Source organism: Macaca nemestrina, chromosome 7 (genome assembly GCF_043159975.1).
Source record: "Macaca nemestrina isolate mMacNem1 chromosome 7, mMacNem.hap1, whole genome shotgun sequence".
Classification (NCBI taxonomy): Eukaryota; Metazoa; Chordata; class Mammalia; order Primates; family Cercopithecidae; genus Macaca; species Macaca nemestrina.
Genome location: NC_092131.1, coordinates 73,145,391 through 73,166,564, shown reverse-complemented (window position 1 = coordinate 73,166,564; position 21,174 = coordinate 73,145,391). Strand labels below are relative to the sequence as shown.

At 39.1% G+C, this 21,174-nt stretch overlaps 1 protein-coding gene across 4 annotated transcripts in view; it reads left to right on the top strand.

The window, feature by feature from the left end:
• Nucleotides 1-21,174, top strand: part of LOC105477965 (signal recognition particle subunit SRP54) — a 98,663-nt gene that overhangs the window by 14,205 nt on the left and 63,284 nt on the right. For all 4 annotated transcript variants that reach the window (XM_071100335.1, XM_011734882.3, XM_011734880.3 and 1 more), the window contains exons 3-12: nt 1,112-1,203; nt 2,480-2,564; nt 9,750-9,854; nt 10,889-10,955; nt 11,036-11,093; nt 13,775-13,925; nt 15,588-15,736; nt 16,044-16,144; nt 16,979-17,065; nt 20,899-20,972. In XM_071100335.1, coding sequence (XP_070956436.1) covers nt 1,112-1,203; nt 2,480-2,564; nt 9,750-9,854; nt 10,889-10,955; nt 11,036-11,093; nt 13,775-13,925; nt 15,588-15,736; nt 16,044-16,144; nt 16,979-17,065; nt 20,899-20,972 — 969 coding nt within the window. The remainder of the gene's footprint in view (nt 1-1,111; nt 1,204-2,479; nt 2,565-9,749; nt 9,855-10,888; nt 10,956-11,035; nt 11,094-13,774; nt 13,926-15,587; nt 15,737-16,043; nt 16,145-16,978; nt 17,066-20,898; nt 20,973-21,174) is intronic.

Sequence of the window (21,174 nt, the reverse complement as noted above, 5' to 3'; positions counted from 1 at the left end):
TAGAGGCTAGCCTCCTTTCCAGCTGTATTCTGCTGCTCTAAGTAAAAGTGACAAGACTGGCTAACTTTCTTCTGTCACATTTACTTCCACAGTTGTCCAGTTTTTAAGAAAAGCAAATATTAAGCCGGGCATGGTGGCTCACACCTGTAATCCTAGCACTCTGGGAGGCTGAAGTGGGTGGATCACCTGAGGTCAGGAGTTTGAGACCATCCTGGCCGACATAGTGAAACTCTGTCTCTACTAAAAGTATAAAAAATTAGCTGGGCGTGATGGCAGGTGCCTGTAATCCCAGCTACTAGGGAGGCTGAGGCAGGAGATTCGCTTGAATCCGGGAGGTGGAGGTTGCAGTGAGCCGAGATCATGCCATTGCACTCCAGCCTGTGCAACAATAGCGAAACTCCGTTTCAAAAAAAAAGAAAAAAAGAAAAGAAAATATTGTGACTATATACCACTACGTAATAACAACAGGAGCTCTTCAGTAACTTAGAAAACATCAAAGGCAACATCTATTTGTAGAAACTTTTTTTGGCTTGAATATTGTCTTTATTATTATTACTTTGTATGTGTGGTTTTTTTTGTTTTTTTGTTTGTTTTTGTTTTTGTTTGTTTTTTGTTTTGAGACAAAGTCTTACTCTGTTGCCCAGGCTGGAGTGCAGTGACACTATCTTGGTTCACTGCAGCCTCAGCCTCCTGAGTAACTGGGATTACAGACACATGCCACCATGCCCAGCTAATTTTTGTATTTTTAGTAGAGATGGAGTTTCGCCATGTTGGCCAGGCTGGTCTTGAACTCCTGACCTCAAGTGATCTGCCCACCTCGGCCTCCCAAAGTGTTGGGATTACAGGCGTGAGCCACCATGCCCGGCCTATACTTACTTTTACATAGGAATAAAATTGTGGTAATTAATACTTGGGTGTGTAAAACTAAATGGGGTTTCTTATTTTGACAAAATGACTTACATTTAATAAAGTTTTCTCTTCAGAACTAACTGAAAAACCCAGTATTGTGGTATTATTTTATTAAGCTATGGTTATATAATTGATCAACCATTGTTTTTATGGAACTTAATACATTGGGTACTTTAAATTTCATTTATTTCTTTATTTTCAGGTATTGAATGCTATGCTAAAAGAAGTCTGTACCGCTTTGTTGGAAGCAGATGTTAATATTAAACTAGTGAAGCAACTGAGAGAAAATGTTAAGTAAGTTAAATAAATCAGGTAAAAAACAGGCACAGTTAAGTTTAGTTTACAGGAAAGAAGTGCTAACTAGAAGTGTTTGCTATATCAGGAATCATTTCTGCTCTGCAGCACTGGAAAAGTGCTGTGTGGGAGCTCATATGTTCAGCGAGAGCATGTGTAATACGTTTCCATAATGATAGTTCAAAGAATAAACTACATGTGGTTTTCATTTAATTACATTTTTTTTTCTATTTTACTAGTCTTTTATTTGGATGGATTTAATTAAATACTGTGTAGTATTTTAATATATAAAGCCTTTTAACAATTCAGGGTCTTCATAGAAAAGTACTGCCATTTTATTCTTTTTAGGCTTAAGATGATATTAACCGTTATTGGAGAGCTGTATTCTCTTTCGTTCTCCTTTTGGTTTCTCTGTTTCATATTTGAATGAGAAATTAATGTATGTGGTCTCAGTTGTCATTTTCATTGGGAGAGGCACTGAGTTGGCAAGACACACAGAACAATACAGGTAGCTGAGTTAACTGCTTGAATCTTATCCCTTATCATGCTTTAGATATTTCTTCTTGTATTGTTAGACTGAGATTAGTTGTGGGACTACCAGCATTTAAGCATTTAGAAATAGAGAAAGTAGCCGGGTGTGGTGGCTCAGGCCTGTAATCCCAGCACTTTGGGAGGCTGAGGCGGGAGGAACATGAGGTCAGGAGATGGAGACCAGCCTGGCCAACATGGTGAAACCCCGTCTCTACTAAAAATACAAAAAATTAGCTGGGCATGGTGGCATACGCCTGTAAACCCAGCTACTCAGGAGGCTGAGGCAGGAAAATTGCTTGAGCTTGGGAGACAGGTTGCAGTGAGCCGAGATCATGCCACTGCACTCCGGCCTGGCCGACAGAGCGAGACTCTGTCTCAAAAAAAAAAAAAAAAAAAAAAAAAGAAGAAATAGAGAAAGTAGTCCTGATTTCTGTTGTAAAGATATGTAAAATATATAAGCTGCAAGCAAAGTAAATAAAACTAGTTCTTTGTGGTGATATTAGGACAAATTTATACTTTCAGGTGTAATCCTTGAAAACCAAAGTCTTGTGTCTAATACTTCATGGCTAAAACTCTTTATGATATAGACTTACGAATCTGTAGTAATTACATGCATGTTAATTGGAAGACTATTAATATGAATGACTGAATAGTCGTACATTGTTTGGAGCAGAAGCTTTTGTTTCTTAGAGTTTCTTAACTGATTTTCTCCTCCCCATCCCAATCACCAACCACCATCATAAAGGTCTGCTATTGATCTTGAAGAGATGGCATCTGGTCTTAACAAAAGAAAAATGATTCAGCATGCTGTATTTAAAGAACTTGTGAAGGTAAAAGTATATGAAGATTGTGCTGTGATTCTATACTCGGTGGATAAAAATACATTAGCACTACACATATTTCAGAATATTTTTAACATGTCTTTATGGAATATTCATCTGTATTAACATATTAATGAAAGGATTATTAAGTTTTCTGAGGAACGTTTTGTTTTTTTTTTCCTTTGAGAAGGAGTTTCACTCTCGTTGCCCAGGCTGGAGTGCAATGACGTGATCTTGGTTCACCGCAACCTCCGCCTCCTGAGTTCAAGTGATTCTCCTGCCTCAGCCTCCCGAGTAGCTGGGATTACAGGCATGCACCACCACGCCTGGCTAATTTTGTATTTTTGGTAGAGACAGGGTTTCTCTATGTTGGTCAGCCTGGTGTTGAACTCCCGACCTCAGGTGATCTGCTCGCGTTGGCCTCCCAAAGTACTGGGATTACAGGTATAAGCCACTGCACCTGGTCAGGACCTATTTTTATTGTAGACTTTACTGAATATACATAATTCCGTGTGCAGATATGATGGCTAGTACTATTCCTGCAAAAAATGCCAAAACCAAGATGCGATGAGTGAAATTTCACTACAGATTGGTTGATGAAAGGGCCTAAGTTTTTCTTCTTTCACTATCGTGATTTGCCTAGTGATGGTCCTGCTTTTATATGGCAAAGTCACACATAGCAAATATTCTTTTCTACACTGTTCATTGTGTAAGGAATTCCCTTTGCAAAGACCAAGTATCCCAAGTCTTGCCTAGATTATGAGCAATTTTAAATTAGTGAAAGTTTTATTTTCAAGTAGTAAATATAGCTGGTTGCCCCTGCCTCATCTTATTGCTGATCATGCAAATTATGGTGAAAATCTTAGAGCTTAAAATATATATATATTGGCTCAGTTGTGGAAGAAAAAAAGAAAGGAGCTGTTAAAAAAATTATTTTAGTCCAGGCACAGTGGCTCATGCCTGTAATCACAGTGCTTTGAGAGGCGGAGGTGGGAGGATTCCTTGAGACCAGGAGTTTGAGACCAACCTGGGCAATGCAGTGAGAACCAGTCTCTACAAAAAAAAAAAAAAAAAAAAAAATTGGTAAAAATAACTGGTGCAGGCTGGGTGCAGTGGCTCACATCTGTAATCCCAGCACTTTGGGAGGCTGAGGTGAGTGAATCACCCAAGGTCAGGAGTTCGAGACCAGCCTGACCAACATGGTGCAATCCTATCTCTACTAAAAATACAAAAATTAGCTGGGCATGGTGGTGCACATCTGTAGTCCCAGCTACTGAGGAGGCTGAGACAGGAGGATTGGTTGAGCCCCAGAGTTCAGGGGTGCAGTGAGCCATGATTGTGCCACTGCACTCCAGACTTGGGGAGAGGGTGAGACCCTGTCTTAAAAAAAAAACAAAAAAAATTTTTTTAGAGCAATAGATGGCTACTAGTTCTACAATCATTTTTCCCCCCACATTGTATGAATATTTTCTTTCTTTTTTTTTTTTGAGTCTCCCTCTGTCACTGAGGCTGAAGTGCAATGGCATGATCTCTGCTCACTTCAACCTCTGCCTGCCGGGTTCAAGCAGTTCTCCTGTCTCAGCCTCCCGAGTAGCTGGGACTATATAGGTGCATACCACCACACCCAACTAATTTTTGTATTTTTAGTACAAACAAGTTTTCACATCTTGGCCAGTCTGCCCTCGAACATCTGACCTCAAGTGATCCACCTGCCTCAGCCTCCCAAAGTGCTGGGATTACAGGCGTGAGCCACCATGCCCGGCCTGAATATATTTACTGTTTTGGTACCAACCGCACTGATAGGATTTTGAAAAAGTTGTGTATCTCAGACAAGTATGTAATTTTCATTTACTCCACTAGACTAATTAATTAAAAAAAGAAAAAAAAGAAATTCAGACCTAAAAGAGGTCAGAATTTATCCTGTTCATACTTACCAGTTTGCAGTTGAGAAAACTGAGCTAGTTAGTGGCAGACCCAGGTATGATCTCCAAACTCCTTGTGTAAGACTCTTCATTTCCTGATTGCTTTTCACTTAGTGTCTGAGGTCAGCACAGTGTGAGTGGAATTTTTTCTTTTTCTTTTTCTTTTTTTTGAGATGGAGTCTTGCTCTGTTGCCAGGCTGAAGTGCAGTGGCGCGATCTTGGCACACTGCAACCTCTGCCTCCTGGGTTCAAGCAATTCTCCTGCCTCAGTCTCCCAAGTAGCTGGGATTACAGTCGTGCGCCACCTTGCCCAGCTAATTTTTTTTTTTTTTTTTTTTTTTGTATTTTTAGTAGAGACGGGGTTTCACCATTTTGGCCAGGATGGTCTCGATCTCCTGACCTAGTGATCCACCCACCTCGGCCTCCCAAAGTGCTGGGATTACAAGCATAAGCCACCGTACCTGGCCTTTTTTTTTTTTTTTTTTTTTAAAGAGATAGTCTGACTCTGTTACCCAGGCTGGAGTGCAGTGGTGCAATCATGGCTCACTGTAGCCTCAACCTCTTGGGCTCAAACAATCCTCCTGCCTCAGCGCCCCCCAAGTAGCAGGACTACAGATACATGCCACCATGCCCAGCTAGTTTTTGCATTTTTTGTAGAGACAAGGTTTTGCCATGTTGCCCTAGCTGGTCTTGATCTTCTGAACTCAAGTGATCCACCTGCCTTGTCTTCCCAAAGTGTTAGGATTGCAGGTGTCAGCCACTGTGCCTGGCTGGAAATTTTTATTATTAGGGGCTTATAACTATAGGCAATTCTGGAGCATCAGGTGCTTTATTAAGAAGCATTTATTGAGTACCTACTTTATTTCAGGAAGTATGCCAAATGCTGCTGACAGCAGAGATAAATAAAACTGGTCCTTATACACAGATGCTTATGGTCTAGAGCAATGGTGTACAAAACAAGGTCAAAATTATTTCCATAATACTAAGACACTATTTGACTTTTGTACTGTGTTGACATTTGCACTGAAAACAATGGTAGGTAAAACTCCCTAGTATGAATCAAGGCAGTGGCACCATACGATACTAGTAGTTTCTGAACTCTTTTTTTTTTTTTTTTTTTAAAGACAGAGTCCCTGTCATTCAAGGTAGAGTACAGTGGCATGATCAGAGCTCACTGTGGCCTCAAATTCATGGGCTCAAGCGGTCTTCTCTCCTCAGCTTCCAGAGAAGCTAGGACCAACGGCATGCACCACTGTTGTTTTTTTGTTTGTTTGTTTGTTTGTTTGTTTGTTTTGAGACAGGGTCCTACTCTGTTGCCCAGGCTGGAGTGCAGTGGTGTGATCATGGCTTGCTGCAGCCTCATCCTCCCTGGGCTCAGGTGATCCCTACACCTGAGCCTCCCTAGTAGCTGGGACTACTACTCTTTGAGCCCAGGAGTTTGAGACCAGCCTGAGCAACATGATGAAACCCCATCACTACAAAAAATACAAAAATTAGCTGGGAACGGTGGCTTACACCTGTAAACTCAGTTACTCGGGAGGTTAAGTTGAATCTGGGAGGTGGAGGTTACAGTGAGCTGAGATCACGCCACTGCACTCCAGCCTGGGCAACAGAGCGAGACCTGTCTTAAAAAAAAAAAAGCCACCAGGCACAGTGGTGCATGCCTGTAATACCAGCACTTTGGGAGGCCGAGGCGGGTGGATCACCTGACGTCAGGAGTTTGAGACCAGCCTGACCAACATGGTGAAACCCCGTCTTGACTAAATAAAAAAAGTTAGCCGTGTGTAGTGGCACATGCCTGTAATCCCAGCTACTTGGGAGGCTGAGGCAGGAGAATGGCTTGAACCTGGGAGGCAGAGGTTGCAGTGAGCTGAGATCACGCCATTGCGCTCCAGCCTAGGCCACAAGAGCGAAACTCCATCTAAAATAAAAATAAAAAGGACTTGTGTCTATCATCTGTCTCCGTCATGAGTTTGACAGTATCCCACTACTTACTTTTCTGATGAGAGTCACTATTGATATTAATGAATGAAGTTTTTTGATTATGTATAGTGAAATATGTCAGTGAAGAGAGATCTGCCTAGCTCAGTGAACCAGTGTTTTGTGAATAACTAGCACATGATATTACAAGATCATGTACCAGTATAAGATTCATTTAAAATGCAAGATGGAATCACAGATTTTAATGTAACAGAGTATAAAAGTTTATATGGTTTTAGATTCTACATTACAGCTAACCTTTGCAAACTACCATGATTATAAAGAAGCTCTGAGACCAAGAAGTTGAAAACAGCTATTCTCAAGAGTGGGAGAAAGAGAAGACAAATTTATTAAATTATTTAGTAAAACATATGTTCCAAATAATGGGTCCATAGAGAGCTGGGAGATTTTGCCATGACATGTAGAAAATGGAGGTGAATGTGGAGCAGCATCAGTGTACTGAAAGGATCTATGAGGAAGGGAAGTGGATTTATGTTTAAGACAGATTTTGCCTGTTTCAGAAGTTTGCCTAAGGGGAGGTTGATGCTTAGGAAAGGTATGAGAAAATGTATTTTTCTCTCTTCTCTATCTCATGGCTTTCCTTGAAATTCAGGTATAATATGGATTATGTAATTTTTATGGTTGGCTTGGTAGACTTTCTCTCAAAGGTTTAGACTTTGTGGACCACGTGATTTCTGTTGCAACTACTCAGCTCTGCTGTTGTGGCACAAAAGCAGCAAATGGGTCAGGCACAGTGGCTTATACCTGTAATCTCAGCACTTCGGGAGGCCAAGGCTGGAGGATTGCTTGAGGCCAAGAGTTCAAAAGCAGTCTGGGCAACATAGCAATACTCCGTCTCTACAAACAAATACTAAAATTAGTCAGATATCATGGCACACGCCTGTAGTTCCAGCTACTCACGAGGCTGAGATGGTAGGATCGCTTGGGCCCAAGAGTTCGAGACTGCAGTGAGCCATGATTGTACCACTGCACTCTAGCTTGGGTTACAGAATAAGACCGTGTCTCAAAAAAAAAAAAAAAACAAAGTAGTAAATGAATGGGCATGGCTGTATTAGATTGAAATTTTTTTCAATGTAATAACTAGAAATGTAATAACTTTACAGCCTGTTGCCCAGGCCAGAGTACAGTGGCCTGATAATAGCTCATTGCAGTCTCAAACTCCTGGGCTCAAGCCATCTTCCTGCCTCAGCCTCCTGATTAGCTGGGACCACAGGTGCATGCCATCACACCTGGCCAATTCTTTAAATTAGTAGGGACAAGATGTTTTTTTTTTTTTTTTTTGAGACGGAGTCTCTCTCTGTCACCCAGGCTGGAGTGCAGTGGCCGGATCTCAGCTCACTGCAAGCTCCGCCTCCCGAGTTTACGCCATTCTCCTGCCTCAGCCTCCCGAGTAGCTGGGACTACAGGCGCCCACCACCTTGCCTGGCTAGTTTTTTGTGTTGTTTTTTTTAGTAGAGACGGGGTTTCACCGTGTTAGCCAGGATGGTCTCGATCTCCTGACCTCGTGATCCGCCCATCTCGGCCTCCCAAAGTGCTGGGATTACAGGCTTGAGCCACCGCGCCCGGCCGGGACAAGATCTTACTATGCTGCCCAAGCTGGTCTCAAACTCCTGGTCTCAAGCAATCCTCCTCCTTTGGCCCCTAGAAAGGGCCGGGATTATAGGCATGAGCCACCACACCCAGCCTCCATTGAAACTTTATTTGCACATAGTTTACCAACCCCTGATCTGGGACATTAACTATTATGGATTTATTATTATATCATACATTTCAAGTTCCAAACGACTGACTCCCACGTGAATTACTTTTTAAATGTTCCATGCTTTTTTTTTTTTTTTTTGAGATGGAGTCTTGCTCTGTTGCCCATGCTGGAGTGCAGTGGTGCAATCTCAGCTCACTTCAAGCTCCGCCTCCTAGGTTCACGCCATTCTCCTGCCTCAGCCTCCTGAGTAGCTGGGACTACAGGTGCCCACCACCACACCCAGCTAATTTTTTGTATTTTTAGTAGAGACGGGGTTTCACCGTGTTAGCCAGGATAGTCTTGATTCTCCTGACCTCATGATTTGCCCACTTCGGCCTCCCAAAGTGCTGGGATTACAGGTATGAGCCACCATGCCCAGCCCTAAATGTCCCATGCTTTTTTAATTTGGAGACTGTCCCTATATGAACCTCAGTTTTCCACTGACTGTCATTTTAAAGTTGGTGATTGTTTTTTACTAGCCCTCTAAATGTAGTAACTTTGCAGTAAATATTTGGCATTGGAGAATTTACAGTTTGACCTTGAAAATATTTCACATATAATCTGTAATTTTGTTAAGTAAATATTTGTCAAATTGAATATGAACGTTAGCACTCTTGAGTATGGCATCCGCTAGCCACATGTGGTTATTGAGCATTTGTAATGTGGCTAGTCCAAACTGAGATGTGTTTTACATATAAAATACACACCAGATTTTCAGACTTTGTATGGGAAAATAAATGTAAAAATCTCATTAAATTTTTAATATAGATTACATATGAAAATGATAATTTTTTAGATGTATTGGGATAGATATTAAATTTAGTATCACCTGTTTTTACTTTTTAAATGTCAGTACTGGAAATTTTAAAGTTCATATGTAGCCTTCACATACATTTTTGTATTACATTTCTGTAGTGCTGATGTAGATTCCTCCTGTAGCTTAAACTTGTTTTTTACATTTTATTTTATACTCCAGCTTGTTCTAAAAAATGTTGTGAGATCTTTACCTCTGAATTGATTTGGAGTATATACTTGATTATGACTTGTTAAATTCATGTTCTTAAATTTTACTCTGTTTATACAAAGGAGAATAGTTATATTAGAATAGCGTATGGTAGCTTTTTTATGAAAATGCCCTTATTTATATAATTTAAAAGTTGTGGCAGCACGGTGTCTCACGCCTGAAATCCCAGGACTCTGAGGCTGAGACAGAAGGATTGCTTGAACCCAGAGGTTGGAGACCAGCCTGGGCAACATGGCAAGACCCTCTCTTTACAAAAAAAATGTTTTAATTAACTAGATGTGGTGGCGTGTACCTGTAGTCCCAGTTACTTGGGAGGCTGAAGTGGGAGCATCATTTGAGCCCAGGAGATCGAGGCTGCAGTGAGCTCCGATTATGGCACTGCACTCCAGCCTGGGTGACAGAGTGCGACCCTATCTCAAAAAAGGAAAAAAATGTTGTGGGGAAGGGGTTTTGAATTTAAATGTATGTTAACCTGATTTTATTTTTAATTTATTTTTGGTATTTAGCTTGTAGACCCTGGAGTTAAGGCATGGACACCCACTAAAGGAAAACAAAATGTGATTATGTTTGTTGGATTGCAAGGGAGTGGTAAAACAACAACATGTTCAAAGGTAAATTGAACTTAATTTAAAAAGAAGCCATATGGAAGATAGGTTTGTATAAATCAAGTTTTGTACTTAATGTAAAAATATATTATAAAGCCTGGCTTTATAATATTGAAATGTATATTTTATTAATTATAATTAATTAGAATATATTAATATATAATATGTTGTATATATTTTATTAAAATATATTTGTGATATATTAAAATATACTATAATATATTAAAATATCTTATAAAGCCAGGCTTTATAATATTGTTGCTTTATAATTTTGTGTTACTTGATGTATGTTTTTAAATAATTTTTTGTAGGATAAGAGAAGAGATCCTCATACTTTCTTATTTCTTTTTTGTAAGAAGGTAGACATCTATAACTATGCTATTTTATTAAAAAAAGACCATTCCTATCCTTTCAGGAAGTGAGTGTATTATTTTTGGAGAAGAGAACATGGAGTTTACTTTATCCTCTATAGCTCAGGACTCCTTTTTCATGTTCCTACCCAGCATACTATAGATCTTCATTTTGCATATCCTTATACAATGTTTTTTTAGATAGAGTCTTACTTTGTTGCCCAAGCTAGAGTGCAGTGGCATGCGAACATAGCTCACTGTAACCTTGACCTCTTTATGCTAATTTTTAATTCGGTTTACCACTCCTTTTTCCCGAATTGGGTGTCTCAACAATATTATGGGATTTTTCCACAAGCTTCATATATGTTATAGTTTGAGGGGCAAAAAGAGAAAAGGATGATTTTTAGATCGTTTTGTTGTTGTTTGTTTTTAATTAACGTTAATAGTAATTAACATTTTTTACTATGATCATTTGCTACTTGATCATTTTATATTTGAATGCTGCTGCATGACAATTAGAATATAAAACTTTGTAGGAAATTTGCCATATTCAAAAATCTTTAATAATCAGGAGAATTATACGCAGTTTTATTTTACTCCTAAGGTAAATAATAAGGAAAAACAGAAGAAATTATATGTATAATTTGTTATATTTTATGATATTATATTTTTAAATCTTTTCTCACCCAGTTAGCGTATTATTACCAGAGGAAAGGTTGGAAGACCTGTTTAATATGTGCAGACACATTCAGAGCAGGTAATGTCTTGAAATTTGAAAATTGTTTTCTATAATTTTTATTTTCAAGTTTGAGGATTCATGAACTCTTTATCTTCTAGGGGCTTTTGACCAACTAAAACAGAATGCTACCAAAGCAAGAATTCCATTTTATGGAAGGTAGGTTACTGTTTTTTATTTTAACACTCATATGCCTCTTCTTGTCTGTCAGCTTTTTTTTTTTTTTTTTTTTTTTTTGAGACAGAGTCTCTCCCTCTGTTACCCAGGTTGGAGTGCAGTGGTGCGATCTTGGCTCACCGCAGCCTCCACCTCCTGGGTTCAAGCAACTCTCCTGTCTCAGCTTCCTGAGTAACTGGGATTACAGGTGCCCACCACCACGCCTGGCTAAGTTTTTGCATTTTTAGTAAAGACAGGGTTTCGCCATGTTGGCCAGGCTGGTCACTCCTGACCTCAGGTGATCTGCCTGCCTTGGCCTCCCAAAGTGCTGGGATTACAGGCATGAGCCACCATGCCTAACCATGCCCTGCTAATTTTTTTTTAAACTTTTTGTAAAGACCCTGTCTTTACAAAAGATCCTGTGTTGCCCAGGCTAGTCCTGAGCTCCTGGACTCAAATGATCCTTCCACCTCAGCCTCCCAAAGGGCTAGGATTACAGGCTTGAGCCACTGTACGCAGCCACACACATATTCTTATTAAGTATATTTCTACCTGAGTTTTTGGTGGTGGTTCTTAATTTAGGGGAAAAACTTTTTTTTGTAACATTATATGTCTTTATTTGATAGTAGTGATCTGCATATAAAAAGTTGCCACTAATCAGAAGAATGCAAATTAAAATATCTAATTTCTTGATTTTTCAAGTTGACAAAGATTGTATTAGGGATTGTGAAAATGTAGTGAAATAGGGATGACATTAAACTGTTATGGAGGAGGTTTGCCTCATAAAAGTGAAAAGCCTTAAATGGTCATACCATTTGTTCCAAATTCAACTTATAAGAGTGCTCAAAGAAGAAACATTTACCAATTATATTGGCTGTATTTTTAATATCAAGAAATTGGAAAAACTGCCATGCACAGTGGCTCATATATATAATCCCAGCACTTTGGGAGGCTGAGATGGGAGGATCACTTGAGCCCAGAAGTTGGACATCAGCCTGAGCAACATAACAAGACCTCATCTCTAGAAAAAATAAATTTAAAAAATTTTTAGGCTGGGCACGGTGGGGTTATGTTTGTAACCCCAGCAGTTTGGGAGGCTGAGGCAGGTGGATTATAAAGTCAGGAGTTCGAGACCAGCCTGGCCAACACAGTGAAACCCTGTCTCTACTAAAAATACAGAAATTAGCTGGATGTGTTGGTGGGTGCTTGTAATCCCAGCTATTTGGGAGGCTGAGGCAGAAGAATTGCTTGAAACTGGGAGGCAGAGGTTGCAGTGAGCCAAGATCGTGCCACTGCACTTCAGCCTGGGTGACAGAGCTAGACACCGTTTCAACAACAAAAAAAATTTTTTTAGGCCAGTCGCGGTGGCTCACACCTGTAATCCTCGCACTTTGGGAGGCTTAGGTGGGTGGATCACCTGAGGTCGGGAGTTCAAGACTAGCCTGACCAACATGGAGAAAACCCATTTCTACTAAAAATACAAGATTAGCTGGATGTGGTGGCGCATGCCTGTAATCCCAGCTACTCAGGAGGCTGAGGCCGGAGAATCGCTTGAACCTGGGAAGCAGAGGTTGTGGTTAGCTGAGATCGCACCATTGCACTCCACCCTGGGCAACGAGCGAAACTCCACCTCAAAATAAATAAATAAACACATTTAAAAAAGAAATTGGAGGCCAGGTGTGATGGCTCATGCATGTGATCCCAGCATTTTGGGAGGCCAAGGCAGGCAGATCATGAGGTCAGAAGTTTGAGAACAGCCTGACCAACATGGTAAAACCCCGTCTTTACTGAAAATACAAAAATTAGCTGGCCTGGTGGCAGGCACCTGTAATCCTAGCTACTTGAGAGGCTGAGGCAGGAGAATCGCTTGAACCCAAGAGGCAGAAGTGGCAGTGAGCCGAGATCTCGCCACTGCACTCCAGCCTGGGCGACAGAGTGAAACTTTGTCTCAAAAAAAAAAAGAAAAAGAAAAGAAATGGGAAAAACGTCAAATGTCTAATAGGAGGGCATTATTTAATAAGCAATATAGCCATCTGATAGAATGCTGTATAACCTCAAAGTTATGTTTTACAGAAATATTTTTTCTTTTTTCCCCCTGTGTTATTTTTAAAGAGACATGGTCTTGCTCTGTTGCCCAAGTTGGAGTGCAGTTGCTTGATCATAAGCTCACTGCAGCCTCAAACTCATGGACTCAAGTCGTCCTCCTGCTTCAGTCTCCCAAGTGGCTGGGACTACAGGTGCATTCCACTATGCCAACTAGATTTTTTTTTTTTTTTTTTGTAGAGTGGAATCTCACTGTATTGCTCAGGCTTGTTACAAGAATATCTGCTGGTTTCATAAAATGCTTCCAAATGGATATTAAATGGAAAAACGTGTGAAACACTGTGAACATGAATTCAATTATTAAATAAAATATAAAAAATAAATTTGAAGGAGACACAGTTCATTCAGAAAAGACGTGCGATAGAATCATACTGGGTTTTGGAATTGGAAAATTGGATAATGCTTCATGCTTTTTTAGAAGTAGATTTTGTATTTAATACTTTATAGATTTTCTTCTTCTAAATTGAAATTGGGGTCATTTTGGCTTTTTCAAAATAGATTAAAGGTAAACTAACAATTTCTGAATTAGTAATATTTGGAAGTTTTGCCGTTTTGTTAAATCATTTGTCCATGTTATATAGCTATACAGAAATGGATCCTGTTATCATTGCTTCTGAAGGAGTAGAGAAATTTAAAAATGAAAATTTTGAAATTATTATTGTTGATACAAGTGGCCGCCATAAACAAGAAGACTCTTTATTTGAAGAAATGCTTCAAGTTGCTAATGCTATAGTAAGTAGCTTTCAATGTAAAAACACTAGGACTTTGGTTAATTTAATTATAAAACCGGATTGAATATATGACCAATATAATTTGTTTTGGGCACCTATATCTGTGTGGTAGTGACTGAATTTCATCATTTTTGCTCTCCGTTAAATATAAACTTCGTAAATTTGAAAAAATAATTTCCTTTCTCACTTAATCATCCTATTAGTATGCATAAGAAAACGTTTAAAAATTAGTAATTAGGCTGGGTGCAGTGGCTCACATCTATAATCCCAGCACTTTGGGAGGCTGAGTCGGATGGATCACAAGGCCAGGAGTTCGAGATCAGCCTGGCCAACATGGTGAAACCCCATCTCTATTAAAAATACAAAAATTATCTGGGCGTGGTGGCGGGTGCCTGTAATCCCAGCTACCTGGAAGCTAAGATAGGAGAATCGCTTGAACCTGGGAGGCAGAGGTTGCAGTGAGCTGAGATCATGCCATTGCACTCCAACCTGGGCAACAAGAACAAAACTCCATCTCAAAAAAAAAAAAAATTAGTAATTAGCCTTTCATGTCTGATGAATTTCCTTTTTAAAAATTCAGTTGGAATACTTAGGTGAATTTTGAGAATTTTCCAAAATGAAGCATTAAAAAAGTATTATCATTTTTTGTCTCTTTAAAAGTGTGATGGAAATAATTTCGGGGAGGAGAAGCAGTTTATCTGCAGCATATATTATTTAGGAACTCATGTCTTGGCATTGGAGTATTAGCAGTAATTCTTTGGTTTGTGGTTAATGCTAGTAAGTTTCTTTTTATTTATGTTGTTATTTTGACCAAGTTGAGCAGATCTAAGGGAAATAGCCTCAAGTGTGTTTTATCCATTTTGTTTTCAGTATACACTCTTCTGCTTTGATTTGCCTTTGCACTTTTTTTTGCCTAGAATGCCATTCTTTCAGATCTTTGCATAACTTTTTCCTTTTTATTCAGGTCTCAGCTCAAACATTAGGTCCAGAGAGGCCTTCCCTGACTGCCCTACTAGAAGATGCCTCCCATACTTCAAAACTGATACTCTGTATCCCATTTTAGTTGTTATACATCTGAAATGTTTATCTATTTATTATCTGTGTCCTCTGACTAGAATGCAAGTTTCTTAGGACAAATATTTTCTCATTTACCTTTTTGTTCTCAGGACTTAGATGGTACCCAATAATACATAGTACTTCAACAAATATTTATGGATTGAATAATTATTTATATTGTAAATATTGTGGGGTTTTTGTTTGTTTGTTTGTTTTTCTTGAGATGGAGTTTCACTCTTGTCGCCCAGGCTGGAGTGCAGTGGCATGATCTCAATTGACTGCAACCTCTGCCTCCCGGGTTTAAGTGATTCTCCTGCCTGAGCCTCTCATGTAGCTGGGATTACAGGGGCTTGCCACCACGCCTGGCTAATTTTTGTATGCTAATTTTTGTATTTTTAGTAGAGACAGGGTTTTCACCACGTTGGCCAGGCTGGTCTTGAACTCCACCTCTGGTGATCCACCCGGCTCAGCCTCCCAAAGCGCTGAGCTTACAGACATGAGCCACTGCACCTGGCTCTAAATATTGTTTTGTAGCTTCTAATGATGACATTTGCTTAGGATCAATAAAAACCTTTTCTAAAGTATCTTTTCTATTTAAACTTTCTAGCAACCTGATAACATTGTTTATGTGATGGATGCCTCCATTGGGCAGGCTTGTGAAGCCCAGGCTAAGGCTTTTAAAGATAAAGTAGATGTAGCCTCAGTAATAGTGACAAAACTTGATGGCCATGCAAAAGGAGGTGGTGCGCTCAGTGCGTAAGTATCATTGATACTGTTGTCCTCTGTCTTGGGATTGTATGGGGAAGAGTATGTGTTTATAGCTTTCATATTGATCATTTAAAATATGTTTCAATAGTGAGCCTAATATGGTTTGTAAAGGAAGTTTAAATAGAAATAATTTTGGAGCCTGTCGGATATAGTTCTATTACAACTTGCGAAATGAAACTTGAGTTTTGTACCTTTGTCTAATTAGCTTTGGAGGCGGATTCACTTCAAATATCAGATCTGCTGGAAATTTGTGGGGCTCTTTTGAGGTTATTTTATATTTTCTTTTTTTTTCCAGAGTCGCTGCCACAAAAAGTCCGATTATTTTCATTGGTACAGGGGAACATATAGATGACTTTGAACCTTTCAAAACACAACCTTTTATTAGCAAACTTCTTGGTATGTACAGTGGTGGTGATGTAGACAAATCTCCAAGAAATACAATGTATCTTTAGGACAAAATAGGATTTTAATTCTGTCCTCACTAATTTAAGAACATCAGTTCCTTCTATGACTTACTTTCCTTACCTGTAAAATAGAGATAATGCTTATCTGCTTTCTGTGGTGAAAGTGGTAAAATGAGGTGTCTAGTAGAAAGTTCTTTGGAAAAGTTTTAGAGCACAATACAAAAACAAGTGGTTTTAATAATAGTAGATGTAAGGGCAATAATACTTTGGCAATGTCTCAAGGTGGTATAGTTAGAGAGCATGGAATTTGGAGTTAAACCCTGGGCTACAGTCCCTGCTTTGTGACTTGTTTGTTGCTACTTAACTTTTTTTATTTTTTTGAGTTGGAGTTTCGCTCTTGTCACCCATGCTGGAGTGCAATGGCGGGATCTCAGTTCACTGCAACTTCTATCTTCCGGGTTCAAGCGATTTTTCTGCCTCAGCCTCCCAAGTGGCTGGGATTACAGGCGTGCACCACCAGGTCCAGCTAATTTTTTTTATTTTTAGTAGAGACGGGGTTTCACCATGTTGGCCACGCTAGTCTCGAACTCCTGACCTCAGGTGACCCACCCACCTCGGCCTCCCAAACTGCTGGGATTACAGGCATGAGCCACCGTGCCTGGCCATGCCACTTAACTTTCTTAGCTTCGGTTTTCTCATTTGTGTAGTGTAGTAAGAATACCTATCATAATAACCTCACAAGGTTATTATGTATGTGAGTGTGTTTTGTATAATGTAAAGCAGGGTATAGTATTAGTTGTTAATTTTTCTTTTTTGCATCTTATAGGTATGGGCGACATTGAAGGACTGATAGATAAAGTCAACGAGTTGAAGTTGGATGACAATGAAGCACTTATAGAGAAGTTGAAACATGGTATATGAGTGACAAAAAAGCACTTCATCTCAGATGTCTTCCATTGACTTTTTTTTATAAAGTTACTATTAAGTTGTTTGAAATATAATATTTATTAGAGTCAGATCTTCTACTGCTTATTATTTTACATGATTTATATGCAAATCATTTAAAATCTAGGTGCCTGAGCAGTTACAGAATTCAGTGTTTTTGTTTTCTTTATTGTAATAAAATTAAGATTAAAATCAAGGCTTTCACTAGATTCCTTGAAATGTATGTTTGTTTGTTTGTTTTTTAAGATGGAGTCTTACTCTGTTATCCAGGCTGGAGTGCAGGGGTGCAATCTTGGCTCGCTGCCAACTCTGCCTCCTGGGTTCAAGTGATTCTCTTGCCTCAGCCTCCTGAGGAGCTGGGATTACAGGCACGTACCACCAGGCCTGGCTAATTTTTGTATTTTTAGTAGAGATGAGGTTTCGCCATGTTGGCCAGGCTGGTCTTGAACTGCTGACCTGAGGTGATCTGCCCACCTCGGCCTCCCAAAGTGCTGGTTTTACAGGTGTGAGCCACTGTGCTTGGCTGGTTCCTTGAAGTTAAACAGGTTAAAAGTAAGTTAGAACACAAGGATGAAATTAAATATACCACATTTTCTTTACCCCACATGAAAGACCCCTCCTGTAGGGAAGGATGTTACTCGATTAGGAGCTCAGGTTCTTAAATAATAACATACCAGTGTTTGTATCTCTGATCTATTATTCAGCTGTATAACTTTTTGAAATTACTTAGCCTCAATTTTGTCATCTGTAAAAAGTACATAATACTAACTACTTCATATGGTTGTGAAGACTGCATTCGCCGATGCATGTACAATGTCTGGCACATCATAAACACTCCGTGTATATTATTCTCTACCATTCCAGTTGTTCTAAAAATAATCTTTAATTACCATAGCAACTATTCGCCTCTTTGCTGCTTCTCACTCATCTTACCAGATAATTGTGCCTTTACCTTTCTCTTAAATGCTGGTGTTTCTCAGGGATCATTCTAAGTCATCTTTCTCAGGCGCTTCAGACTCATGTATCTGTGTTTACTAGACCATTCTTGGATGTTTCACAGACATCTCAAATTCAGCACATCCTTATTCCCATCCCAACCTCTCACCTTGTTGTCTCATCAATGAATATTAACATCATTTATATTGTTGCCAGAGTCAGAAACTTGGGTGTCATTATTATTTCTTCCTCACTCTGCCCACTCCTTTCTCCATCAGTTAACTAGTCCTAGTGTTCCTACCTCCTAAATATCTCCATTCCATCCCCTTCTCTGTAGCCGCTCTACAACTATGCTAGTTCATCTCTTTCCTAGATCTTCTTATTGTAAGTCTTTCAACAGATCTTCCAGCTTCCTGTACTCTTCCCCGTTGATGTATTTTTTCATACTACAGCCCAAAATAATCTTTCAAAACTGCAAATCTGATCCCATTACTGCTCTTCTTAAAATTCTTTAATGGCTTTCTATTGCCCTTATAAAGTTTTTAACTGATTTTATGATCTAGCTCACATCTTCCATGTTGTGTTTTAGCACTGTTGTTCTTAGTATTCTGTGTGTCAGCTATGCTTGACTTCTTTTAGTTTCTCAAATGTACATTCCTGTCTCACATCTAGGCTGTTGCCTTTGCTTGTTCCTCTATCTCTTTTCTTACCTCTGCCATCATCTCTGACCAAGATGGCTAACTGCTACTTATACTTCAGATTTCTCCTTAAATGTCCTTCTTCAGGGACATTTCACCTGAACCCTAGACTGAGTTGGAACCTTCTGACAGATGTTTCTATTGCTTCCTACAATTTTTGTATTATTCACCACAATTATTTGATGTCCGTTTTTCCTGCTGGATGGTGAAGGTAGAGGTCATAGCTGTGTTATTCATCTTTTATGTTCACAGTACCTAGCACAGTGTCTGGCACATAGTAGGCCTTCAGTAACTATTGAATGAATGAATTTATACTTCGTTGCCTGTTTCTTTGCACCTTTTTTCCTTTTCTTTTCTTTATTTTGGCACAGAGTTTCACTCTTGTCGCCCAGACTGGAGTGCATTGGCACAATCTCAGCTCACTGCAACCTCCACCTCCCAGTTTGAAGCAATTCTGCCTCAGCCTCCCCAGTAGCTGGGACTACAGGCGTGCACCACCACGCCTGGCTAATTTTGATATTTTTAGTAGAGATGGGGTTTCACCATGTTGGCCAGGCTGATCTCGAACTCCTGGCCTCAGGTGATCCGCCCGCCTCGGCCTTCCAAAGTGCTGGGATTACAGGCATGAGCCACCATGCCTGGCCACTCCTTCCTTTTTCTATCTTGAATAATCCTACCACTGTTTCTGCTAGCACTACGAAGCTGGGTGTATATTCCTATTCTGTTTCCTTTCTTACTCCTGACTCTCCTGAAGTCTTTTGTTTCTGTTCCTAATATTCTACTCATTCTGAGATCTCCAAGGGTCTCCTAATTTCCACATGTAGTGACCTTTCTTGTTTTCCTTGGTTCCGAATATTTAAGTGTTTTCTGCCTTTTCTGTTTTCATACTCTAAGTTCTATGTCTCTAGATTTCTTATATTATCCTAGCTTTAATTATCACTTCTGTATAAATGGCCAAATATGTATTTCAACCTTAATCCTCTCTTCCACTGTTTAATTCTGTGTTTCTAGTTGCTTGCTGTAACGTTTCTTTTAAGATACTGTACTGTCACTTCAAATTCAGAATGCCTGAATCAAATACCTTTTCTCTTTTTATCTTTAGGACATAAATAGAAAATACTTTCTCTTTTGGCTTGTTCCATCCCTGTTTTTAAAGCTTAGATTAATATACATACAATGAAATGCTCAAATCCTAAGGATATCTTTCTTTTTTTAACAAATGCACAGTAACCCATACCCAATCAAGAAACAGAACATTTCCATTACTCTAAAAGGTTTGCTTATGCCCTTTCCCAGTAATACTTCATATTATAGAAGTCCTGGTCTATGCATGGTGGCTCATACTATAATCCCAGTGCTTTAGGAGGCCAAGGTGGGAGGATCATTTGAGACCAGGAGTTTGAGACCAGCCTGGGCAACATAGTGAGACCCATATCTCTTAGAAAAATCCAGTGGCATGCATCTATAGTCCTAACTACTCTGGAGACTGAGGCGGGGGGGTCACTTGAGCTCAGGAGTTTGAGGCTACCAGTGAGTTATGACTGTACCACTGCAATCCAGTTTCGGTGATAGAGCACAACCCTCTTAAAAAAGTAAAGAAATTCTGAATATATCCTTTTTTTTCCAATCTCTTTTCTCTAAGCATATTTTGATATTCGTTCATGTAGTCGTACTTATCTATAGTTTGTTCTTTTTATTACTGAATAGTATTTTTTCCACAGGTATCCATTTTCCTGTTCATAGATCCCTAAGCTATTTAAGAAACTCCAAACAATCTTCTAAAGTGTTTTGCTATTCTGTCACCAACAATATATGGCAGTTCTTTATGGTCCACATCCTCTTTAACTTTTGATATTGTCAACCTTTAAAATTTTACTCATCCTAGTAGGGATAGTTTATGTGCCTTGTTTTCAGGTTTCTTGTGTGTTTGTATATGTGTTTTCTCAGATAGAATGTTAGCTTCTCTAGGATAGGACCTGTCTATGTGTCTATATATTCTCCCTAGCATTCATCCTGTCATCTTGCACATGGTAACTGCTTGGTGAATATTTATTGATTGTATATTTTATAAGTGTGCTTCAAGATGAATTCATGATTAAGGATGAAATTAGTTTTGTTGAATGGAAATGTACATACTGTAATATATCCAAATTATATTGTATTTCAGGTCAGTTTACGTTGCGAGACATGTATGAGCAATTTCAAAATATCATGAAAATGGGCCCCTTCAGTCAGATCTTGGTTAGTTATCCTTAAAAGTTTATACCTTCTTTTGTTTTTATTAAATTTTCTAAGAATAGATACACTTGCTTTAATTATTTTTACATTTGGGTAAAAATAGGTATCTTAAGACTTAGTGTCAATATTAAACCTAATAGTTAAATGTGGACATTTTGAACTATTAATCTTAAGTTATTATTGACTTTATGTTTAAATCTGTTTT